This window comes from Podarcis pityusensis (assembly GCF_964106645.2).
Source record: "Podarcis pityusensis genome assembly, chromosome: 8".
NCBI lineage: Eukaryota > Metazoa > Chordata > Lepidosauria > Squamata > Lacertidae > Podarcis > Podarcis pityusensis.
The window spans coordinates 16495257-16519418 of NC_138033.1; the positions used below are offsets into that span (position 1 = coordinate 16495257).

Genomic DNA, 24162 nt, shown 5'->3' on the forward strand with positions numbered 1-24162 from the left:
CTAGAAAGGGAAACAAAACAGGAGGCCCCTGCAAGTCTCCCTTCTCCAATTTCTGTATCTTTAAACTGGACTTTGGCCAGGATACCTTTACATAGAGTTCTGTGTACTCATGGCTCCTCAGAAAAGACAATTGTCCTCTGTAAAGTAGCACAAATTATAAGGTGTCCAAATAACTTGTCTAATAAATTCAATTTGCTTTTCTATTTAGAACCTTGGTTTAGGAGACAAGTTGAAAGTGAGTATCGTGAAACCTTTGTGTGATTACTATATGGTCTGTAGTAGTATTATGAGAGGAAGGGAGGAAAGGAAGGAGGAATTTCCAAGAAAGGTCATACAAATATTTCCACTATTACTTTGTCTTTGCAAGTTGGACAGTCTGCTCTCCTTTACCTGCTCTTCTAACTTTAATGAGTAGGAGAGTGAACTCCATACCAAATATATCAGCCTGGCTGTTAGAGAGGGAGCCTCCTTTCGAGAAGGTATGGAAGAATTCAAGAAAGGAAATTGGCAAAAATGAAGGCAGCTGTGCAACACGTGAAACTGAATCAGTTTCTGTTGGTTTGCCTTTATATTCTGATCTTTGCCACATGAAATGGTAGAATTCCTGCTTGAGGATGAAACTATGTGTTAGGTGGCATACCTGGGACCGGATCTCCCACCATACCATTTGCTAATCAGTTCGATTTGCTTTTCAGTTTAGGGTCTTGATGTGAATGCAGCCATGAATGTGTTGTGATTCTTGAGTGGGTTTCCTATATGATTTATAGCAGGAAAGTGGAAAGGAGATGGGGAGGAAAGGAAAAGTTATTCTCTGTCACAATATATAATTTCAGCCAGGGAAGAATTCACAGAGCTAAAATGCTTGCCATTTCCAAAGCCAGGAATTACCGTAATTTTTTAAGCATTCAGATATAATCTGCTGCCCCTTGCAGGTCTCCTTTTTTACACCCCTTTTCCTTAAATCCTGGACCTTGGCCAAACATGAATGTCTAATAAATTCAATTTCCTTTTCTATTTAGAACCTTGATTTGCAAAAGACGTTGCAAGTCAGTATTGTGAAACCTTTGTGTGATTGCTATATGGTTTGTAGTAGTAAAATGGGAGAAAGAAAGGGAAGGAAGGAGGAACTCTTCTGAGGATCCAAGGCATGGAAGAACTCATTAGGCGATAATGTTTGCCATTTGGCTGGCAACTAATATTATTTGCCAAACCCATCCAGGGTCTAAAATTGCCTTAGTTCTACACTCTCACAGCCTGGGCTCAGTCTCTATATCTTTGTCTTGGGTAGCGGATCTCCTTGGCATCATCTTCTATTCAGAAAATTGTTCTACTGGAAATAAGAATCTTGGGTTTTTGTTTTTTTAATATAAAGGCTTTAGGAAATGTCTGCAAGCAGGAGCAGGCTGGCAACTAGTATAGCAGAACTTTCAAGCAAGTTCATAAAATTATTTCCACATTTTCCATGTATGTCCCATCTCCACTATTACTTTGTCTTTTCAAGTTGGACAGTCTACTCTTCTAACCTTAGTGAATAGGAGACTGAATTCCACACCAAATATATCAGCCTGACTGTTAGAGAGGGACCCTCCTTTTGGGAAGATACGGAATTATTCACAAAAGGAAATTGGCTAAAATGAAGGCAGCTGTGCAACACCTGCGACTGAATCAGTTTCCGTTGGTTTGCCTTTATATTTTGTTCTTTGCCACATGAAATGGTAGAATTCCTGCTTGAGGATGAAACTATGTGTTAGGTGGCATACCTGGGACCGGATCTCCCACCATTTGCTAATCAGTTCGATTTGCTTTTCAGTTTAGGGTCTTGATGTGAATGCAGCCATGAATGTATTGTGATTCTTGAGTGGGTTTCCTATATGATTTGTAGTGGGAAAGTGGAAGGGAGTTGGGGGTGGGGAGAGGAAAAGTTATTCTCTGTTACAATATATAACCTCATGCTGGGAAGAATTCACAGAGCTAAAATGCTTGTCCTTTCCTAAAGCAATGAATTCTTTTAGGCATTCAGATATAATCTGCTGCCCCCTGCAGGTCTCATGTTTTACATTTCTGTATCCTTAAATACTGAACTTTGGCCAGACACTAATATCTAATAAATTCAATTTGCTTTTCTATTTAGAGCCTTGGTCTGTCAGACAAACTGCAAGTGAGTATTGCGAAAGCTTAGTGTGTTTACGATACGGTTTGTTGCAGTAAAATGGGAGGAAGAGAGAGAAGGAAGGAGGAACTCTTCTGTGACTCAGTGGATGACCCAAACCGTGGAAGAACTCATTAGGCGATAATGTTTGCCATTTGGCTGGCAACTAATATTATTTGCCAGCCCTCTTTTCCAGAAGGTATGGAATAATTCAAGGAAGGAAATGGGCTAAAATCCTGGACTTTTGGCTAAACATTCTCTCAAACAGAGGACACTTTTACACAGTGGACTGTGTGCTGATGGTTCTTCAGAATAAACAATTGTCCTCTCTCAAGTATTGCAAAATATATGTCGTGCAAAGAACATGAAAGCCTAATATGTTCAATTTGCTTTTCTCTGTAGGTTGTAGATCAATTGTTGAAAGTGAGTATTGTGAAAGCTTTCTATGGTTATTCTATGGTTTGTAGTGAGAAAGTTCCATTTATTTCCATTTAGCGTGCTGTTGTGAAAGTGAATGATTGCATTGTGAACCATAGTTTTGTCTACGTAGTCCATAATGGGAAAGTGGGAGGAAGGCGGGGAAGAAAAGAGTAGGTCTCCCCCCCCCCAAAAAAAAATAGAATCTGACTCAGGGATGAACAAACAGAGCTAATATGATTGCCCTTTCTTAAAGCTAGGCATTTGTCAAAGCATTTGCTGCCCCCCTACATTCATTGCTACCATTAAGGAAATGAAAGCTGGGGCGTCTCATTGTAGATCTCCCCAAGCAGTGTTTCATATGTATCTGGACTTTGATTAATCTCCCTTCATATAGAGAGCACTTTTAAATAGCTGACAACCCTTCAAAGTAGATGACTTTCCTCTGTATAGGTGGGCACCTGACATAGTGTTAAGAGTACATAAAAGCCCAAGTAATTCCATTTGCTTTTCAATTTAGGATCCTCAGGTGCATTCGACACTGGAAGTGAGTATTTTGAAGTCTTTGTGTATTACCTATATGGTCTGTTTTGTTTGAACCTCCCCCTGCAAAATGCAATTCTAAGTCCATCCAGGGTCTAAAAATGCCTTTCTAAATCCCTGCAGCCTAGGCTCCGTCTATATATCTTTGTTTTGGGCCGCTGATTTCTCTTTTGTTCAGAAAATATTTTTGTCTTGAAAAGAAGAATCTGGGCTTTTAAGAGAGGCTTTTTAGGAAAGCTCTGCAAGCAGGAGTTGGCTGGCAACAGTATAGCCGAACTTCCAAGCAATATCATGAAAATATTTTCAGATTTTCCTTGTGTGCTCCAACCTCACTATTATTTTTTGGCCTTGCCAAACTATACAAACACCTTAAAAGCTCAACCCAGAATTCAGATATATCAAAACTAAAAACACCAATCTCTTCAGAACGCCATGGTTTTTAATATGATATGTTGTATGGTGTACTTACTTTAGAGTTTAATTTAATTTACAAATTCTAAAAATTTAAAAAGTGATTAAAAATTATTATGATTATAAATTTCCAAAAATGTATTTATTTAATATTTCTAAGAGCTGCTTGCAAACTTTCATCTTGGGATCTCAATGGGATCATATATATATATATATATATATATATATATATATAGTACATACATCTCCACCTTATGGGGTTCTATTTAGGATAAATGGGTCTTCTTGGAGTAAAATATAACAGAATAAACAAGACCTCAAACTATAATAGCAGTTACTTTAGGAATTTCTTTAAAAAGTTTTTCCTGTAAAAGATATCTGAAAAGCTAGTCAGGCTTTTCTTTTAAAAATGTGTTCCAAAGCTGAGTTATAGCTTGCTGTTGCATGATAGAATTAACGCTTTGAAAGAATTCTTGTTAGTACTTGATATGTATTGACCCAAATATGTGTTACGTGCCATATCTGTGACTGGATCTCCCATACCATTTGCTAATCAGTTCAATCTGCTTTTCAATTTAGCGTGCTGATGCGACTGGAGCCTTGGCAGTGAGTATTGAGATTTTTTTGTTTTCTTTTTAGTGGGAAAGTGGAGATGAGGAAGAAAGGAAAAGTTATTCTCTGTCACAATATAACCTCAGCCAGGGAAGAATTCACAGAGCTAAAATGCCTTGCCTTTCCAAAGGCAGGAATTTTGAACGATTATATTTTAGATATAATCTGCTGTGCCCTGTATCCTTAAACTGGACTTTGGCCACATATTCTCTCAAAGGACACTTTTATATAGTGGACTGTGTACTGATGGTTGTTCAGAATAAACAACTGTGCTGTGTCAAGTGTTGCAGATTATAAGGGGCGCAAACAACATGAAAGCCTAACAAGTTTTATTTGTTTTTCACTGTAGAATGTGCAAAGTTTATTGAGCGTGAGTATTGTGAAACCTTTGAATGATTATTATATTGTATGTAATGTGAAAATGGAAAGCAGGAAGGGAAGGAAGGAGGTGGTCAGAGGATGATCCCAGCAAGGGAAGAACTCATTGGGCTATAATGTTTGCCATTTGTTACAGGCAGCCAAGTTTTGATACCCAGACAGAGAATTATAAAATTTAGCACAAAAACATAGGAAGTTCAACTTGTTATTTCCATTTACTTCTTCTCTTTTTCAAAATATGATCCAAGCCAGGGAAGAACAGACAGAGTTAATATGATTGCCCTTTTTTAAAGGTAGGCATTTGTGAAGAGCATTTGATTATCATTTGCTGCTTCCCTACATTCATTGCTGACATGAAGGAAATCAAAGCTGGGATGTCTTATTGTAGGTGTCTCCAAGATAGTGTAATATGTAACTGGACTTGGATTGACATCCCTTTATATCTCTCCGGAGCCTCCCACAGCCTTCCAGAGGCCTCGCACAACCTTCCCAGAGTCTGGCAAGGTAGTAGCAGGCCTTGAGCGAATGGTTCCATGGTTCCTTCCTCACTTTGCATGGTTTTGCCTTTGTACGTAAACCCCCGAAACATGACGCCCACGGGACATGCAGATCTACTGTACTGTATATTGTCACGTCATATGACATGTCTTGGGTTTCCTGTTGGTGTAAAGCTTTTGGGAACATTGGGGTGTGAATGCCACACGAATAATTGGAGTATCTGAATTCTCCTAGTGCTCTGTCTCTTGAAGCCCATGTAATTTGAGTTGTATTAAAATGTTCATATCTCACATATCCTTCCTGGAAAAGGTCCCTTAGTATTGCTAACAGCCGTAATAAAAGCAAGAATCCGTGAAGGAAAGGAAGCATATGAAACAAAACCCCAAAACTACAGCAGCAATGAGAAACGTGGAAGACATAGTAACTTATCTCTTCCTGAAATGTATGTTGAAACAAAGTCTGGGCATAACCACCAAAGGCCCTTCCTTGCACACTCACCAACAACAACACAGTTAGTGATGCAAACCAGAGCCAGGCCTTTTCTGAAGATCAAAGTGAGTTTCCTCCTGAGATTCAGATGTCTTCCTGCCCCAGTGCCCCCATAAGACCAGTCAGTCCAGGGTCTCAAATTGTCTTACTGTGTAAGCACAGATTGGATTCTGTTCCTGTCCTTTTGCTTTGTGAAACTGATTTCCGTGGCATCCTCTTTTAATTTGTGTCAAAATACTATTGTCCTGGAAGGGAAAATACACAAGGATTTTTGGGAAAGACCTGGACTTGGACCAGGCATCCCATCAAAAGAGAACACATTTTTATTGAAGACTGTCTGTTTTCAGTTATCTACTTTCAAAGACTGTCATCTGTAAAGTAGGGCACCTGAAAGCCTAATAAGTTCAATTTGTTTTTCAATTTAGGGTCTTGATTTGTCCAAAGTACTGGGCGTGAGTATTGTGGAACTTTTGTGTATTTATTATATAGTCTATATTGAGAAGGTGGGAGGGAGGCAAGGAGGAAGTTCTTCTCTCGCTCAGAATATGAGATCCCAGCCAGAGAAGAATATGACAAGGAATCGATTCTTCTGTTCTAAGCAGCCTACTATAGAAGGAACCCTTTGCAGCTAAATTATCTCTTCTTTCTGTAGTAGTGTTGGATTCATGGTGTGTATTAGATTTGGTCCACATTTCCAGAAATACTATCTTGAAGCGTTTGGTATTAAAGCAACAGGGTTACTCAGTTTCCCTCAGAGTTTCAGGTGTTTCTTTGAATCTTAATATGTAGCATATGAAAATATGAGGAAATGCTGCCTATTGGTAAAAGTAAAAAAATATGCTATTTGATACATATTTTTGATAGATTGATAATCATGCATATATTATGGATAACAATGAGACAGTTTTCAGCATAATGTGAGCAGGTAGTGCTGCCTCCGGAAACTGCAGCTTGCAGAACAGCCAGGAGAGAGAGAAATCTGGATTTCTAGCGGGAATTGAGGACTTCAGTTGCATCTTAATGTACACGGGGGTCAAAGTGCACATCAATGGGAACACAAGTTTCTTTCTCATACTGGTAACTCACAACTTAACTTATGCACGTTCAGCTTTACTCACTTGGCTAAACGTAAATAAATAAGGAGGCGGACGTTTGAGGGTAGAAACTTTGTTAACCCTACCTTGGAGAGTGTATGGAGGTTCAGGGAGAATGTATTTTGATTATACAAATTTTTGGCTTTATGCGTTGTCCCTGGAACATAACCCTCATGTATGTTGAGAGTCACTTCTGATACAGAGATGTGAACAGAAACAAGTATAATGTGTTTCTCCTGTAATATACTCAGAAATGGGGTGTGAATAGAAATAAATAACAATTTGATCTTTCCTGTATTTTCTTTGAATATATTTGATGATAAAATATATGAAAAACAAAAAAGCAAAAAACTAAAAAAACACTATTGTTTCCCTTTGTAAAACAACGACAGAGAAAGAAGAGATCTCCAGTAAGTATCCAATCCTCATCGTGACTTTTCAATTTAAAAAAATAAATATTTATTTTTTAACATTTAGTCATGTGGTCGTATCCTGATTGATTCGGGTTCATGTCTTCTGGGAATCTGAAACTAAATCAAATAGCCCAGGCGTGGGTAGAATTTATTCTGGGCTCCTTCATTATACTGTTCTTTGGGGAGGTGTTTTTTGGGGGGCCGGGGGCTCCTGTCCTTCTCTTTGGGAAATTTTTATACTGCAACTGAAATCACAATTAAAAAATATATATCTTTGATGTAGGCTGGAAAACATCTAGTTATTTCCTAAAAGAGACCTTTTCGATGTTATGTCCCTCTGCTATATTTTTGTCCCTGTTAGTTGGTCTGTCTGGTATCCTTTCCTTTGCCTTCTGTCCTAAGCCTTTTGGCAAATGATGATAGACATTTCACCGAATGTGTTAGCCCTAAATATTGGGGAGGGGCCCTTCAGGAAATGATGAAGAAAGCCAAGGGGAAGAAAAAATCCAGTCTGCTGTAGAGATGAGGGAGAAATTAGATTCAGCTATCATTTTAAAGCCCACTTGCCTACTTCTCACTTTCTGAAACAAAATGCTGTACTAACTGGAACATATCAGCGCTTCTGAATTCAACATTCTCTGAATGTTGCAGTGCGGCTCTCCAGGCAAGCAGTGTGTACAAGAATGGATGGGGCAGGGTAAAAATATGCATTAAAATGCATTTATTAGTTAAATTCACATACAAAAAGTGCATTACATTACAGATTATTTGCAAGAATTTGAACATTAGGCAAAAGTGCATATAAGTCTTCTATATTAGGAAAAAAGGCACCAAAATGCAAAAGGATTTTCTTGAGGGCTTAAAAAAAAATCACAAACTGTGGAAATGTGGAGAACAGATCTTCAGGATGGGAAAATGAGGATCTGAGAGAAACCAGAAGGGACATATTTGGCCATCCCCTGTGTGATGGCAACTGTGAACCACATCTAACTGAAGCACTTGGGATCCATCCTAAAATAGGTGCCTCAGGATGGCTTAGAAGTAATGTAAGAAGAGTAGTCATTGAAACCAAGAAAGCATACGAAGCAACACCCCTGCAAACCGCCAGCAATGACAGACATGGGAGAAATATCACTTATCTAGTAGTGAAATGTACACTTAAATTTTGTTGTGTTTAGCTGATGTCCAAGAGATGGAACTCTTCCATGACTGAGTTCCATAACCTGAGCACAGCCACCAAGAAGACCCTATCACCCATGCTCACCAAGCACACCACAGTTGGTGATGGATATTCACGTGTCTTCCTGTGTGCTCCACCCCAAATAAGACCACTCAGTACAGGGCCTGAACTCTCTGTATTTGCTTGGGGGAGCTGATCTTCTTGGCATCCACTTTTCCTTTTGTTCAGAACATTGTTGTAGTGGAAGTGAAAATCCAGAAGGTTTCTTAGGAAACATATGGGAGCAGGATCTGGCTGGCAAATAGTATACCCAAATGAACACCCCAATGATTTTTCTAAAAAGGGTTTTCAGATTTTCCGCATTATGTTCCACCTCCACTATTTCCTTCTCTTTGCAATTTGGTCGGCCTCGTCTCCTTTGTTATGGAATTGCTCTGTAAAGATAAATGACTAATATGGAGGCAGCTGTGATGCACATGAGACTGAATCAGTTCAGATCGCTTTTGCTTTCTCTTCTGATGTTTCCTTGATGAATAGGGGAATCCTTGCTTTAGAACCTAAATATGTGTTACATGACATTTCCACATGTTAAGCAGTTAAGAGAACATGACAGACTAACAAGTTGAATTTCCTTTTCAATTTAGCTTCTGGGTGGAGCAACTAGCGTGAGTATTGAGAAATCTTCATACCCTAAGATTTGTAGTGGGAGGGAGAAGGTCTTCTGTTGCTCATAGGATGATCCCACTGGGGGAAAAATTCACTACGCTATAATGTTTTCCATTTGTGAAAGCCAGGCATTATTACTCAATGAAGTTTGAATTCTAAACCAAGGAATTATAAAACTTAGCCTCATCAATAACTTATATTATCCTACTGGCTGGCAACCAGTATAGCAGAATGTCCAAGCAATTCCATGAAAATATTTTCAAATTTTACATAAGTTACTTTTTGTTGTTGTTGTTTTACACATTTTCCACTATTACTTTGTCTTTGCACGTTGGACGGTCTGCTTTTCTTTATCTGCTCTTCTAACCCTAGTTTGCCTGTAAATTCTTTAGTTTGCCTGTAAATTCTCATTTTCCCACATGAAGTGGGAGAATCCCTGCCTGAAGATAAAACTGTGTTACGTGGTGGCTGGAGCTCCCATCATGCAGTTTGCTAATCAGCTCAATTTGTTGTTCAATTTAGAATCTTGGTTTGTCTGATGTAGTGGACATGAGTATTATGGCACTTTTGTGTACTTATTGTATGATCTGGAGTGGGAAACTGGGAGGGAGGGCTTTTCTGCCTCAAAATATGATACCACTGCCAGGGAAGAAAATGACGAACAATCTGTTCTCCAGTTCTAATCAGTTTACTATAGAAGGAACCTTTGTTTGGCTGTGTTATCTCTTCTCTTCATAGTAGTGTTCGATCCCTGTGTGCGTTAGATTCAGTCTACATTTCCAGAAATAATAAATTGAAAAGTTTGTGCAAAAGCAACAAGTTTGATCACATTTTTTCTTAGAGGTTCAGGCAAGTATGGAATAACTCAGGAAATAAAATTGGCTAAAATGAAGGCAGCTGTATGGCACATGAGAGTAAATCAGTTTCCTATGGTTTGCCTGTAAACTCTCATTTTCCCACATGAAGTGGGAAAATCTCTGACTGAGGATAAGACTATGTTGTGTGGCATACTTGTGACTGGAGCTCCCACGATGCCATTTGCTAATCAGTTCATTTTGTTGTTCAATTTAGAGTCTTGGTGTGTCTGGTTTAGTGGATGTGAGTATTGTGGAACTTTTGTTTATTTATTGTATGCTCTGGAGTGGGAAACTGGGAGGGAGGGAGGGAGAGAGCGAGTTCTTTTTAGCCTCAAAGTATGATCCCAGCCAGGCAAGTATATGACAATCTGTTCTCCAGTTCTAATCAGTTTGCTACAGAAGGAACCTTTGTTTGGTTGAGTTATCTCTTCTCTTCATAGTACTGTTCGATCCTTGTGTGTGTTAGATTCAGTCTATATTTCCAGAAAGAATATATTGAAAGTTTGGTGCAAAAGCAACAAGCTTGATCACATTTTTCTTAGAGGTTCTGGTATCTCTTTGGATCTTATTACGCAGTTTATGAAAATATGGTAAAATTCTGCCTTTTGAATGCTGAAGTCTCCTATTTCAGGCACTTCAATGATGAATGATTTAGCTGTTGAGTAAAGACTAGCTAATAAATTAAATTTTAGGCCCACCCAGGAATTTAAATTGCTTTTTTGAACCCCCACATCCTCGGCTCTAATTTCATATCCTTTTGGTGGGCAGCTGATCGCCTAGGGCAAAGTCATCCTCTTCTCTTCAGAAAATTGTTGTACTGGAAATAAGAATTGTGGGTTTTTAATAAAGGTGTTTTTTAAAGGAAAGGTCTGTAAGCAGGACCTAGCTGGTAACTAGTATAGCTGAACCTCCAGGCACTTTCATGAAAGCACTTTCAAATTTTCCATGTTATGCCCCATCTCCACTAATACTTTGTCTTTGCCCGTTGGACACTCAACTCTCCTTCATCTGCTTTTCTAACCTTAATGGAAAAGGAGAGTGACGTCCACACCAAATCTATCAGCCTGGTTACTTGAGAGGGACCTTCCTTTCAGGAAGGTATGGAATTACCCAGGAAAGGAGATCGGCTAAAATGAAGACATGTGAGACAGCCTTTAGATCCGTTTGCTTATTTATTCTCATCTTTCCCTCAGGAAAAGAGGGAATCCCTGCCTGAGGATGAAACTATGTGCCATGTGCCATTTCAGTGTCTATATCTCCCACCATGCCATTTTCCACTGTAGGCTTTGAAACATCAAATATTCATATAGCATCCTTTCATGCTATGATATGATCCTCAATATGGGCAAGAACTAGAAAGAGAAACAAAACAGGAGGCCCCTGCAAGTCTCCCTTCTCCAATTTCTGTATCCTTAAACTGGACTTTGGCCAGGATAGCTTTACATAGAGTTCTGTGTACTCATGGCTCCTCAGAAAAGACAATTGTCCTCTGTAAAGTAGCACAAATTATAAGGTGTCCAAATAACTTGTCTAATAAATTCAATTTGCTTTTCTATTTAGAACCTTGGTTTGGGAGAAACGTTGAACGTGAGTATTGTGAAACCTTTGTGTGATTACTATATGGTCTGTAGTAGTAATATGAGAGGAAGGGAGGGAAGGAAGAAGGAATTTCCAAGAAAGGTCATACAAATATTTCCACTATTACTTTGTCTTTGCAAGTTGGATAGTCTGCTCTCCCTTACCTGCTCTTCTAACTTTAATGAGTAGGAGAGTGAACTCCATACCAAATATATCAGCCTGGCTGTTAGAGAGGGAGCCTCCTTTCGAGAAGGTATGGAAGAATTCAAGAAAGGAAATTGGCAAAAATGAAGGCAGCTGTGCAACACGTGAGACTGAATCAGTTTCTGTTGGGTTGCCTTTATATTCTGATCTTTGCCACATGAAATGGTAGAATTCCTGCTTGAGGATGAAACTATGTGTTAGGTGGCATACCTGGGACTGGATCTCCCACCATACCATTTGCTAATCAGTTCGATTTGCTTTTCAGTTTAGGGTCTTGATGTGAATGCAGCCATGAATGTGTTGTGATTCTTGAGTGGGTTTCCTATATGATTTATAGCAGGAAAGTGGAAAGGAGATGGGGAGGAAAGGAAAAGTTATTCTCTGTCACAATATATAATTTCAGCCAGGGAAGAATTCACAGAGCTAAAATGCTTGCCATTTCCAAAGCCAGGAATTACCGTAATTTTTTAAGCATTCAGATATAATCTGCTGCCCCTTGCAGGTCTCCTTTTTTACACCCCTTTTCCTTAAATCCTGGACCTTGGCCAAACATGAATGTCTAATAAATTCAATTTCCTTTTCTATTTAGAACCTTGATTTGCAAAAGACGTTGCAAGTCAGTATTGTGAAACCTTTGTGTGATTGCTATATGGTTTGTAGTAGTAAAATGGGAGAAAGAAAGGGAAGGAAGGAGGAACTCTTCTGAGGATCCAAGGCATGGAAGAACTCATTAGGCGATAATGTTTGCCATTTGGCTGGCAACTAATATTATTTGCCAAACCCATCCAGGGTCTAAAATTGCCTTAGTTCTACACTCTCACAGCCTGGGCTCAGTCTCTATATCTTTGTCTTGGGTAGCGGATCTCCTTGGCATCATCTTCTATTCAGAAAATTGTTCTACTGGAAATAAGAATCTTGGGTTTTTGTTTTTTTAATATAAAGGCTTTAGGAAATGTCTGCAAGCAGGAGCAGGCTGGCAACTAGTATAGCAGAACTTTCAAGCAAGTTCATAAAATTATTTCCACATTTTCCATGTATGTCCCATCTCCACTATTACTTTGTCTTTTCAAGTTGGACAGTCTACTCTTCTAACCTTAGTGAATAGGAGACTGAATTCCACACCAAATATATCAGCCTGACTGTTAGAGAGGGACCCTCCTTTTGGGAAGATACGGAATTATTCACAAAAGGAAATTGGCTAAAATGAAGGCAGCTGTGCAACACCTGCGACTGAATCAGTTTCCGTTGGTTTGCCTTTATATTTTGTTCTTTGCCACATGAAATGGTAGAATTCCTGCTTGAGGATGAAACTATGTGTTAGGTGGCATACCTGGGACCGGATCTCCCACCATTTGCTAATCAGTTCGATTTGCTTTTCAGTTTAGGGTCTTGATGTGAATGCAGCCATGAATGTATTGTGATTCTTGAGTGGGTTTCCTATATGATTTGTAGTGGGAAAGTGGAAGGGAGTTGGGGGTGGGGAGAGGAAAAGTTATTCTCTGTTACAATATATAACCTCATGCTGGGAAGAATTCACAGAGCTAAAATGCTTGTCCTTTCCTAAAGCAATGAATTCTTTTAGGCATTCAGATATAATCTGCTGCCCCCTGCAGGTCTCATGTTTTACATTTCTGTATCCTTAAATACTGAACTTTGGCCAGACACTAATATCTAATAAATTCAATTTGCTTTTCTATTTAGAGCCTTGGTCTGTCAGACAAACTGCAAGTGAGTATTGCGAAAGCTTAGTGTGTTTACGATACGGTTTGTTGCAGTAAAATGGGAGGAAGAGAGAGAAGGAAGGAGGAACTCTTCTGTGACTCAGTGGATGACCCAAACCGTGGAAGAACTCATTAGGTGATAATGTTTGCCATTTGGCTGGCAACTAATATTATTTGCCAGCCCTCTTTTCCAGAAGGTATGGAATAATTCAAGGAAGGAAATGGGCTAAAATCCTGGACTTTTGGCTAAACATTCTCTCAAACAGAGGACACTTTTACACAGTGGACTGTGTGCTGATGGTTCTTCAGAATAAACAATTGTCCTCTCTCAAGTATTGCAAAATATATGTCGTGCAAAGAACATGAAAGCCTAATATGTTCAATTTGCTTTTCTCTGTAGGTTGTAGATCAATTGTTGAAAGTGAGTATTGTGAAAGCTTTCTATGGTTATTCTATGGTTTGTAGTGAGAAAGTTCCATTTATTTCCATTTAGCGTGCTGTTGTGAAAGTGAATGATTGCATTGTGAACCATAGTTTTGTCTACGTAGTCCATAATGGGAAAGTGGGAGGAAGGCGGGGAAGAAAAGAGTAGGTCTCCCCCCCCCCCAAAAAAATAGAATCTGACTCAGGGATGAACAAACAGAGCTAATATGATTGCCCTTTCTTAAAGCTAGGCATTTGTCAAAGCATTTGCTGCCCCCCTACATTCATTGCTACCATTAAGGAAATGAAAGCTGGGGCGTCTCATTGTAGATCTCCCCAAGCAGTGTTTCATATGTATCTGGACTTTGATTAATCTCCCTTCATATAGAGAGCACTTTTAAATAGCTGACAACCCTTCAAAGTAGATGACTTTCCTCTGTATAGGTGGGCACCTGACATAGTGTTAAGAGTACATAAAAGCCCAAGTAATTCCATTTGCTTTTCAATTTAGGATCCTCAGGTGCATTCGACACTGGAAGTGAGTATTTTGAAGTCTTTGTGTATTACCTATATGGTCTGTTTTGTTTGAACCTCCCCCTGCAAAATGCAATTCTAAGTCCATCCAGGGTCTAAAAATGCCTTTCTAAATCCCTGCAGCCTAGGCTCCGTCTATATATCTTTGTTTTGGGCCGCTGATTTCTCTTTTGTTCAGAAAATATTTTTGTCTTGAAAAGAAGAATCTGGGCTTTTAAGAGAGGCTTTTTAGGAAAGCTCTGCAAGCAGGAGTTGGCTGGCAACAGTATAGCCGAACTTCCAAGCAATATCATGAAAATATTTTCAGATTTTCCTTGTGTGCTCCAACCTCACTATTATTTTTTGGCCTTGCCAAACTACACAAACACCTTAAAAGCTCAACCCAGAATTCAGATATATCAAAACTAAAAACACCAATCTCTTCAGAACGCCATGGTTTTTAATATGATATGTTGTATGGTGTACTTACTTTAGAGTTTAATTTAATTTACAAATTCTAAAAATTTAAAAAGTGATTAAAAATTATTATGATTATAAATTTCCAAAAATGTATTTATTTAATATTTCTAAGAGCTGCTTGCAAACTTTCATCTTGGGATCTCAATGGGATCATATATATATATATATATATATATATATATATATATATAGTACATACATCTCCACCTTATGGGGTTCTATTTAGGATAAATGGGTCTTCTTGGAGTAAAATATAACAGAATAAACAAGACCTCAAACTATAATAGCAGTTACTTTAGGAATTTCTTTAAAAAGTTTTTCCTGTAAAAGATATCTGAAAAGCTAGTCAGGCTTTTCTTTTAAAAATGTGTTCCAAAGCTGAGTTATAGCTTGCTGTTGCATGATAGAATTAACGCTTTGAAAGAATTCTTGTTAGTACTTGATATGTATTGACCCAAATATGTGTTACGTGCCATATCTGTGACTGGATCTCCCATACCATTTGCTAATCAGTTCAATCTGCTTTTCAATTTAGCGTGCTGATGCGACTGGAGCCTTGGCAGTGAGTATTGAGATTTTTTTGTTTTCTTTTTAGTGGGAAAGTGGAGATGAGGAAGAAAGGAAAAGTTATTCTCTGTCACAATATAGCCTCAGCCAGGGAAGAATTCACAGAGCTAAAATGCCTTGCCTTTCCAAAGGCAGGAATTTTGAATGATTATATTTTAGATATAATCTGCTGTGCCCTGTATCCTTAAACTGGACTTTGGCCACATATTCTCTCAAAGGACACTTTTATATAGTGGACTGTGTACTGATGGTTGTTCAGAATAAACAACTGTGCTGTGTCAAGTGTTGCAGATTATAAGGGGCGCAAACAACATGAAAGCCTAACAAGTTTTATTTGTTTTTCACTGTAGAATGTGCAAAGTTTATTGAGCGTGAGTATTGTGAAACCTTTGAATGATTATTATATTGTATGTAATGTGAAAATGGAAAGCAGGAAGGGAAGGAAGGAGGTGGTCAGAGGATGGTCCCAGCAAGGGAAGAACTCATTGGGCTATAATGTTTGCCATTTGTTACAGGCAGCCAAGTTTTGATACCCAGGCAGAGAATTATAAAATTTAGCACAAAAACATAGGAAGTTCAACTTGTTATTTCCATTTACTTCTTCTCTTTTTCAAAATATGATCCAAGCCAGGGAAGAACAGACAGAGTTAATATGATTGCCCTTTTTTAAAGGTAGGCATTTGTGAAGAGCATTTGATTATCATTTGCTGCTTCCCTACATTCATTGCTGACATGAAGGAAATCAAAGCTGGGATGTCTTATTGTAGGTGTCTCCAAGATAGTGTAATATGTAACTGGACTTGGATTGACATCCCTTTATATCTCTCCGGAGCCTCCCACAGCCTTCCAGAGGCCTCGCACAACCTTCCCAGAGTCTGGCAAGGTAGTAGCAGGCCTTGAGCGAATGGTTCCATGGGGCCTTCCTCACTTTGCATGGTTTTGCCTTTGTACGTAAACCCCCGAAACATGACGCCCATGGGACATGCAGATCTACTGTACTGTATATTGTCACGTCATATGACATGTCTTGGGTTTCCTGTTGGTGTAAAGCTTTTGGGAACATTGGGGTGTGAATGCCACACGAATAATTGGAGTATCTGAATTCTCCTAGTGCTCTGTCTCTTGAAGCCCATGTAATTTGAGTTGTATTAAAATGTTCATATCTCACATATCCTTCCTGGAAAAGGTCCCTTAGTATTGCTAACAGCCGTAATAAAAGCAAGAATCCGTGAAGGAAAGGAAGCATATGAAACAAAACCCCAAAACTACAGCAGCAATGAGAAACGTGGAAGACATAGTAACTTATCTCTTCCTGAAATGTACGTTGAAACAAAGACTGGGCATAACCACCAAAGGCCCTTCCTTGCACACTCACCAACAACAACACAGTTAGTGATGCAAACCAGAGCCAGGCCTTTTCTGAAGATCAAAGTGAGTTTCCTCCTGAGATTCAGATGTCTTCCTGCCCCAGTGCCCCCATAAGACCAGTCAGTCCAGGGTCTCAAATTGTCTTACTGTGTAACCACAGATTGGATTCTGTTCCTGTCCTTTTGCTTTGTGAAACTGATTTCCGTGGCATCCTCTTTTAATTTGTTTCAAAAAACTATTGTCCTGGAAGGGAAAATACACAAGGATTTTTGGGAAAGACCTGGACTTGGACCAGGCATCCCATCAAAAGAGAACACATTTTTATTGAAGACTGTCTGTTTTCAGTTATCTACTTTCAAAGACTGTCATCTGTAAAGTAGGGCACCTGAAAGCCTAATAAGTTCAATTTGTTTTTCAATTTAGGGTCTTGATTTGTCCAAAGTACTGGGCGTGAGTATTGTGGAACTTTTGTGTATTTATTATATAGTCTATATTGAGAAGGTGGGAGGGAGGCAAGGAGGAAGTTCTTCTCTCGCTCAGAATATGAGATCCCAGCCAGAGAAGAATATGACAAGGAATCGATTCTTCTGTTCTAAGCAGCCTACTATAGAAGGAACCCTTTGCAGCTAAATTATCTCTTCTTTCTGTAGTAGTGTTGGATTCATGGTGTGTATTAGATTTGGTCCACATTTCCAGAAATACTATCTTGAAGCGTTTGGTATTAAAGCAACAGGGTTACTCAGTTTCCCTCAGAGTTTCAGGTGTTTCTTTGAATCTTAATATGTAGCATATGAAAATATGAGGAAATGCTGCCTATTGGTAAAAGTAAAAAAATATGCTATTTGATACATATTTTTGATAGATTGATAATCATGCATATATTATGGATAACAATGAGACAGTTTTCAGCATAATGTGAGCAGGTAGTGCTGCCTCCGGAAACTGCAGCTTGCAGAACAGCCAGGAGAGAGAGAAATCTGGATTTCTAGCGGGAATTGAGGACTTCAGTTGCATCTTAATGTACACGGGGGTCAAAGTGCACATCAATGGGAACACAAGTTTCTTTCTCATACTGGTAACTCACAACTTAACTTATGCACGTTCAGCTTTACTCACTTGGCTAAACGTAAATAAATAAGGAGGCGGACGTTTGAGGGTAGAAACTTTGTTAACCCTACCTTAGGAGAGTGTTTGGAGGTGCAGGGAGAATGTATTTTGATTATACAAATTTTTGGCTTTATGCGTTGTCCCTGGAACATAACCCTCATGTATGTTGAGAGTCACTTCTGATACAGAGATGTGAACAGAAACAAGTATAATGTGTTTCTCCTGTAATATACTCAGAAATGGGGTGTGAATAGAAATAAATAACAATTTGATCTTTCCTGTATTTTCTTTGAATATATTTGATGATAAAATATATGAAAAACAAAAAAGCAAAAAACTAAAAAAACACTATTGTTTCCCTTTGTAAAACAACGACAGAGAAAGAAGAGATCTCCAGTAAGTATCCAATCCTCATCGTGACTTTTCAATTTAAAAAAATAAATATTTATTTTTTAACATTTAGTCATGTGGTCGTATCCTGATTGATTCAGGTTCATGTCTTCTGGGAATCTGAAACTAAATCAAATAGCCCAGGCGTGGGTAGAATTTATTCTGGGCTCCTTCATTATTCTGTTCTTTGGGGAGGTGTTTTTTGGGGGGCCGGGGGCTCCTGTCCTTCTCTTTGGGAAATTTTTATACTGCAACTGAAATCACAATTAAAAAATATATATCTTTGATGTAGGCTGGAAAACATCTAGTTATTTCCTAAAAGAGACCTTTTCGATGTTATGTCCCTCTGCTATATTTTTGTCCCTGTTAGTTGGTCTGTCTGGTATCCTTTCCTTTGCCTTCTGTCCTAAGCCTTTTGGCAAATGATGATAGACATTTCACCGAATGTGTTAGCCCTAAATATTGGGGAGGGGCCCTTCAGGAAATGATGAAGAAAGCCAAGGGGAAGAAAAAATCCAATCTGCTGTAGAGATGAGGGAGAAATTAGATTCAGCTATCATTTTAAAGCCCACTTGCCTACTTCTCACTTTCTGAAACAAAATGCTGTACTAACTGGAACATATCAGCGCTTCTGAATTCAACATTCTCTGAATGTTGCAGTGCGGCTCTCCAGGCAAGCAGTGTGTACAAGAATGGATGGGGCAGGGTAAAAATATAAATCTATCTATCTATCTATCTAAATATGCATTAAAATGCATTTATTAGTTAAATTCACATACAAAAAGTGCATTACATTACAGATTATTTGCAAGAATTTGAACATTAGGCAAAAGTGCATATAAGTCTTCTATATTAGGAAAAAAGGCACCAAAATGCAAAAGGATTTTCTTGAGGGCTTAAAAAAAAATCACAAACTGTGGAAATGTGGAGAACAGATCTTCAGGATGGGAAAATGAGGATCTGAGAGAAACCAGAAGGGACATATTTGGCCATCCCCTGTGTGATGGCAACTGTGAACCACATCTAACTGAAGCACTTGGGATCCATCCTAAAATAGGTGCCTCAGGGTGGCTTAGAAGTAATGTAAGAAGAGTAGTCATTGAAACCAAGAAAGCATACGAAGCAACACCCCTGCAAACCGCCAGCAATGACAGACATGGGAGAAATATTACTTATCTAGTAGTGAAATGTACACTTAAATTTTGTTGTGTTTAGCTGATGTCCAAGAGATGGAACTCTTCCATGACTGAGTTCCATAACCTGAGCACAGCCACCAAGAAGACCCTATCACCCATGCTCACCAAGCACACCACAGTTGGTGATGGATATTCACGTGTCTTCCTGTGTGCTCCAGCCCAAATAAGTCCACTCAGTACAGGGCCTGAACTCTCTGTATTTGCTTGGGGGAGCTGATCTTCTTGGCATCCACTTTTCCTTCTGTTCAGAACATTGTTGTAGTGGAAGTGAAAATCCAGAAGGTTTCTTAGGAAACATATGGGAGCAGGATCTGGCTGGCAAATAGTATACCCAAATGAACACCCCAATGATTTTTCTAAAAAGGGTTTTCAGATTTTCCGCATTATGCTCCACCTCCACTATTTCCTTCTCTTTGCAATTTGGTCGGCCTCCTCTCCTTTGTTATGGAATTGCTCTGTAAAGAAAAATGACTAATACTGAGGCAGCTGTGATGCACATGAGACTGAATCAGTTCAGATCGCTTTTGCTTTCTCTTCTGATGTTTCCTTGATGAATAGGGGAACCCTTGCCTTAGGACCTAAATATGTGTTACATGACATTTCCATATGTTAAGCAGTTAAGAGAACATGACAGACTAACAAGTTGAATTTCCTTTTCAATTTAGCTTCTGGGTGGAGCAACTAGCGTGAGTATTGAGAAATCTTCATACCCTAAGATTTGTAGTGGGAGGGAGAAAGTCTTCTGTTGCTCATAGGATGATCCCACTGGGGGAAAAATTCACTACGCTATAATGTTTTCCATTTGTGAAAGCCAGGCATTATTACTCAATGAAGTTTGAATTCCAAACCAAGGAATTATAAAACTTAGCCTCATCAATAACTTATATTATCCTACTAGCTGGCAACCAGTATAGCAGAATGTCCAAGCAATTCCATGAAAATATTTTCAAATTTTACATAAGTTACTTTTTGTTGTTGTTGTTTTACACATTTTCCACTGTTACTTTGTCTTTGCACGTTGGACGGTCTGCTCTTCTTTATCTGCTCTTCTAACCCTAGTTTGCCGGTAAATTCTTTAGTTTGTCTGTAAATTCTCATTTTCCCACACGATCCCTGTGTGTGTTAGATTCAGTCTACATTTCCAGAAATAATAAATTGAAAAGTTTGTGCAAAAGCAACAAGTTTGATCACATTTTTTCTTAGAGGTTCAGGCAAGTATGGAATAACTCAGGAAATAAAAATGGCTAAAATGAAGGCAGCTGTACGGCACGTGAGAGTAAATCAGTTTCCTATGGTTTGCCTGTAAACTCTCATTTTCCCACATGAAGTGGGAAAATCTCTGACTGAGGATAAGACTATGTTGTGTGGCATATTTGTGACTGGAGCTCCCACGATGCCATTTGCTAATCAGTTCATTTTGTTGTTCAATTTAGAGTCTTGGTGTGTCTGGTTTAGTGGATGTGAGTATTGTGGAACTTTTGTTTATTTATTGTATGCTCTGGAGTGGGAAACTGGGAGGGAGGGAGGGAGAGAGCGAGTTCTTTTTAGCCTCAAAGTATGATCCCAGCCAGGCAAGTATATGACAATCTGTTCTCCAGTTCTAATCAGTTTGCTACAGAAGGAACCTTTGTTTGGTTGAGTTATCTCTTCTCTTCATAGTACTGTTCGATCCTTGTGTGTGTTAGATTCAGTCTATATTTCCAGAAAGAATATATTGAAAAGTTTGGTGCAAAAGCAACAAGCTTGATCACATTTTTCTTAGAGGTTCTGGTATCTCTTTGGATCTTATTACGCAGTTTATGAAAATATGGTAAAATTCTGCCTTTTGAATGCTGAAGTCTCCTATTTCAGGCACTTCAGAGATGAATGATTTAGCTGTTGAGTAAAGACTAGCTAATAAATTAAATTTTAGGCCCACCCAGGAATTTAAATTGCTTTTTTGAACCCCCACATCCTCGGCTCTAATTTCATATTTTTTTGGTGGGCAGCTGATCGCCTAGGGCAAAGGCATCCTCTTCTCTTCAGAAAATTGTTGTACTGGAAATAAGAATTGTGGGTTTTTAATAAAGGTGTTTTTTAAAGGAAAGTTCTGTAGGCAGGACCTAGCTGAACCTCCAGGCAGTTTCATGAAAGCACTTTCAAATTTTCCATGTTATGCCCCATCTCCACTAATACTTTGTCTTTGCACGTTGGACACTCAACTCTCCTTCATCTGCTTTTCTCACCGTAATGGAAAAGGAGAGTGAAGTCCACACCAAATCTATCAGCCTGGTTATTGCAGAGGGACCTTCCTTTTAGGAAGGTATGGAATTACCCAGGAAAGGAGATTGGCTAAAATGAAGACATGTGAGACTGCCTTTAGATCCGTTTGCTTATTTATTCTGATCTTTCCCCCAGGAAAAGAGGGAATCCCTGTCTGAGGATGAAACTATGTGCTATGCGCCATTTCAGTGTCTGTATCTCCCGCCATGCCATTTTCCACTGTAGGCTTTGAAACATCAAATATTCATATAGCATCCTTTCATGCTATGATATGATCCTCAATATGGGCAAGAACTAGAAAGAGAAACAAAACAGGAGGCAGCTGCAAGTCTCCCTTCTCCAATTTCTGTATCCTTAAACTGGACTTTGGCCAGGATAGCTTTACATAGAGTTCTGTGTACTCATGGCTCCTCAGAAAAGACAATTGTCCTCTGTAAAGTAGCACAAATTATAAGGTGTCCAAATAACTTGTCTAATAAATTCAGTTTGCTTTTCTATTTAGAACCTTGGTTTGGGAGAAACGTTGAACGTGAGTATTGTGAAACCTTTGTGTGATTACTATATGGTCTGTAGTAGTAATATGAGAGGAAGGGAGGGAAGGAAGGAGGAATTTCCAAGAAAGGTCATACAAAGGAAATTGGCAAACATGTGAGACTGGATCAGTTTCTGTTGCTTTGCCTTTATATTCTGATCTTTGGCACATAAAACGGTAGAATTCCTGCTTGAGGAGTTAACTATGTGTTAGGTGGCACACCTGGGACTGGATCTCCCACCATACCATTTGCTAATCAGTTCGATTTGCTTTTCAGTTTAGGGTCTTGATGTGAATGCAGCCATGAATGTGTTGTGATTCTTGAGTGGGTTTCCTATATGATTTATAGCAGGAAAGTGGAAAGGAGATGGGGAGGAAAGGAAAAGTTATTCTCTGTCACAATATATAATTTCAGCCAGGGAAGAATTCACAGAGCTAAAATGCTTGCCATTTCCAAAGCCAGGAATTACCGTAATTTTTTAAGCATTCAGATATAATCTGCTGCCCCTTGCAGGTCTCCTTTTTTACACCCCTTTTCCTTAAATCCTGGACCTTGGCCAGACATGAATGTCTAATAAATTCAATTTCCTTTTCTATTTAGAACCTTGATTTGCAAAAGACGTTGCAAGTCAGTATTGTGAAACCTTTGTGTGATTGCTATATGGTTTGTAGTAGTAAAATGGGAGAAAGAAAGGGAAGGAAGGAGGAACTCTTCTGAGGATCCAAGGCATGGAAGAACTCATTAGGCGATAATGTTTGCCATTTGGCTGGCAACTAATATTATTTGCCAAACCCATCCAGGGTCTAAAATTGCCTTAGTTCTACACTCTCACAGCCTGGGCTCAGTTTCTATATCTTTGTCTTGGGTAGCGGATCTCCTTGGCATCATCTTCTATTCAGAAAATTGTTCTACTGGAAATAAGAATCTTGGGTTTTTGTTTTTTTAATATAAAGGCTTTTAGGAAATGTCTGCAAGCAGGAGCAGGCTGGCAACTAGTATAGCAGAACTTTCAAGCAAGTTCATAAAATTATTTCCACATTTTCCATGTATGTCCCATCTCCACTATTACTTTGTCTTTTCAAGTTGGACAGTCTACTCTTCTAACCTTAGTGAATAGGAGACTGAATTCCACACCAAATATATCAGCCTGACTGTTAGAGAGGGACCCTCCTTTTGGGAAGATACGGAATTATTCACAAAAGGAAATTGGCTAAAATGAAGGCAGCTGTGCAACACCTGCGACTGAATCAGTTTCCGTTGGTTTGCCTTTATATTTTGTTCTTTGCCACATGAAATGGTAGAATTCCTGCTTGAGGATGAAACTATGTGTTAGGTGGCATACCTGGGACTGGATCTCCCACCATTTGCTAATCAGTTCGATTTGCTTTTCAGTTTAGGGTCTTGATGTGAATGCAGCCATGAATGTATTGTGATTCTTGAGTGGGTTTCCTATATGATTTGTAGTGGGAAAGTGGAAGGGAGTTGGGGGTGGGGAGAGGAAAAGTTATTCTCTGTTACAATATATAACCTCATGCTGGGAAGAATTCACAGAGCTAAAATGCTTGTCCTTTCCTAAAGCAATGAATTCTTTTAGGCATTCAGATATAATCTGCTGCCCCCTGCAGGTCTCATTTTTTACATTTCTGTATCCTTAAATACTGAACTTTGGCCAGACACTAATATCTAATAAATTCAATTTGCTTTTCTATTTAGAGCCTTGGTCTGTCAGACAAACTGCAAGTGAGTATTGCGAAAGCTTAGTGTGTTTACGATACGGTTTGTTGCAGTAAAATGGGAGGAAGAGAGAGAAGGAAGGAGGAACTCTTCTGTGACTCAGTGGATGACCCAAACCGTGGAAGAACTCATTAGGCGATAATGTTTGCCATTTGGCTGGCAACTAATATTATTTGCCAGCCCTCTTTTCCAGAAGGTATGGAATGATTCAAGGAAGGAAATTGGGTAAAATCCTGGACTTTTGGCTAAACATTCTCTCAAACAGAGGACACTTTTACACAGTGGACTGTGTGTTGATGGTTCTTCAGAATAAACAATTGCCCTGTGTCAAGTATTGCAAAATATATGTTGTGCAAAGAACATGAAAGCCTAATATGTT

At 38.9% G+C, this 24162-nt stretch overlaps 1 protein-coding gene across 1 annotated transcript; it reads left to right on the plus strand.

The window, feature by feature from the left end:
• Positions 1-407: 407 nt before the first annotated feature.
• Positions 408-23904, plus strand: LOC308483165 (uncharacterized protein; the record flags this gene model as incomplete). Its single annotated transcript, XM_081016751.1, has 24 exons — positions 408-479; positions 1020-1046; positions 2132-2158; positions 2552-2572; positions 3087-3113; positions 4100-4126; positions 4482-4502; positions 5923-5949; positions 6984-7001; positions 8829-8849; positions 9373-9399; positions 11268-11294; positions 12079-12105; positions 13191-13217; positions 13611-13631; positions 14145-14171; positions 15162-15188; positions 15544-15564; positions 16985-17011; positions 18047-18064; positions 19920-19940; positions 22019-22045; positions 22650-22676; positions 23763-23904. 24 exons carry the CDS (start codon positions 408-410, stop codon positions 23808-23810), a joined length of 660 nt encoding a protein of 219 aa, XP_080872877.1. The 3' UTR covers positions 23811-23904.
• Positions 23905-24162: the final 258 nt, after the last annotated feature.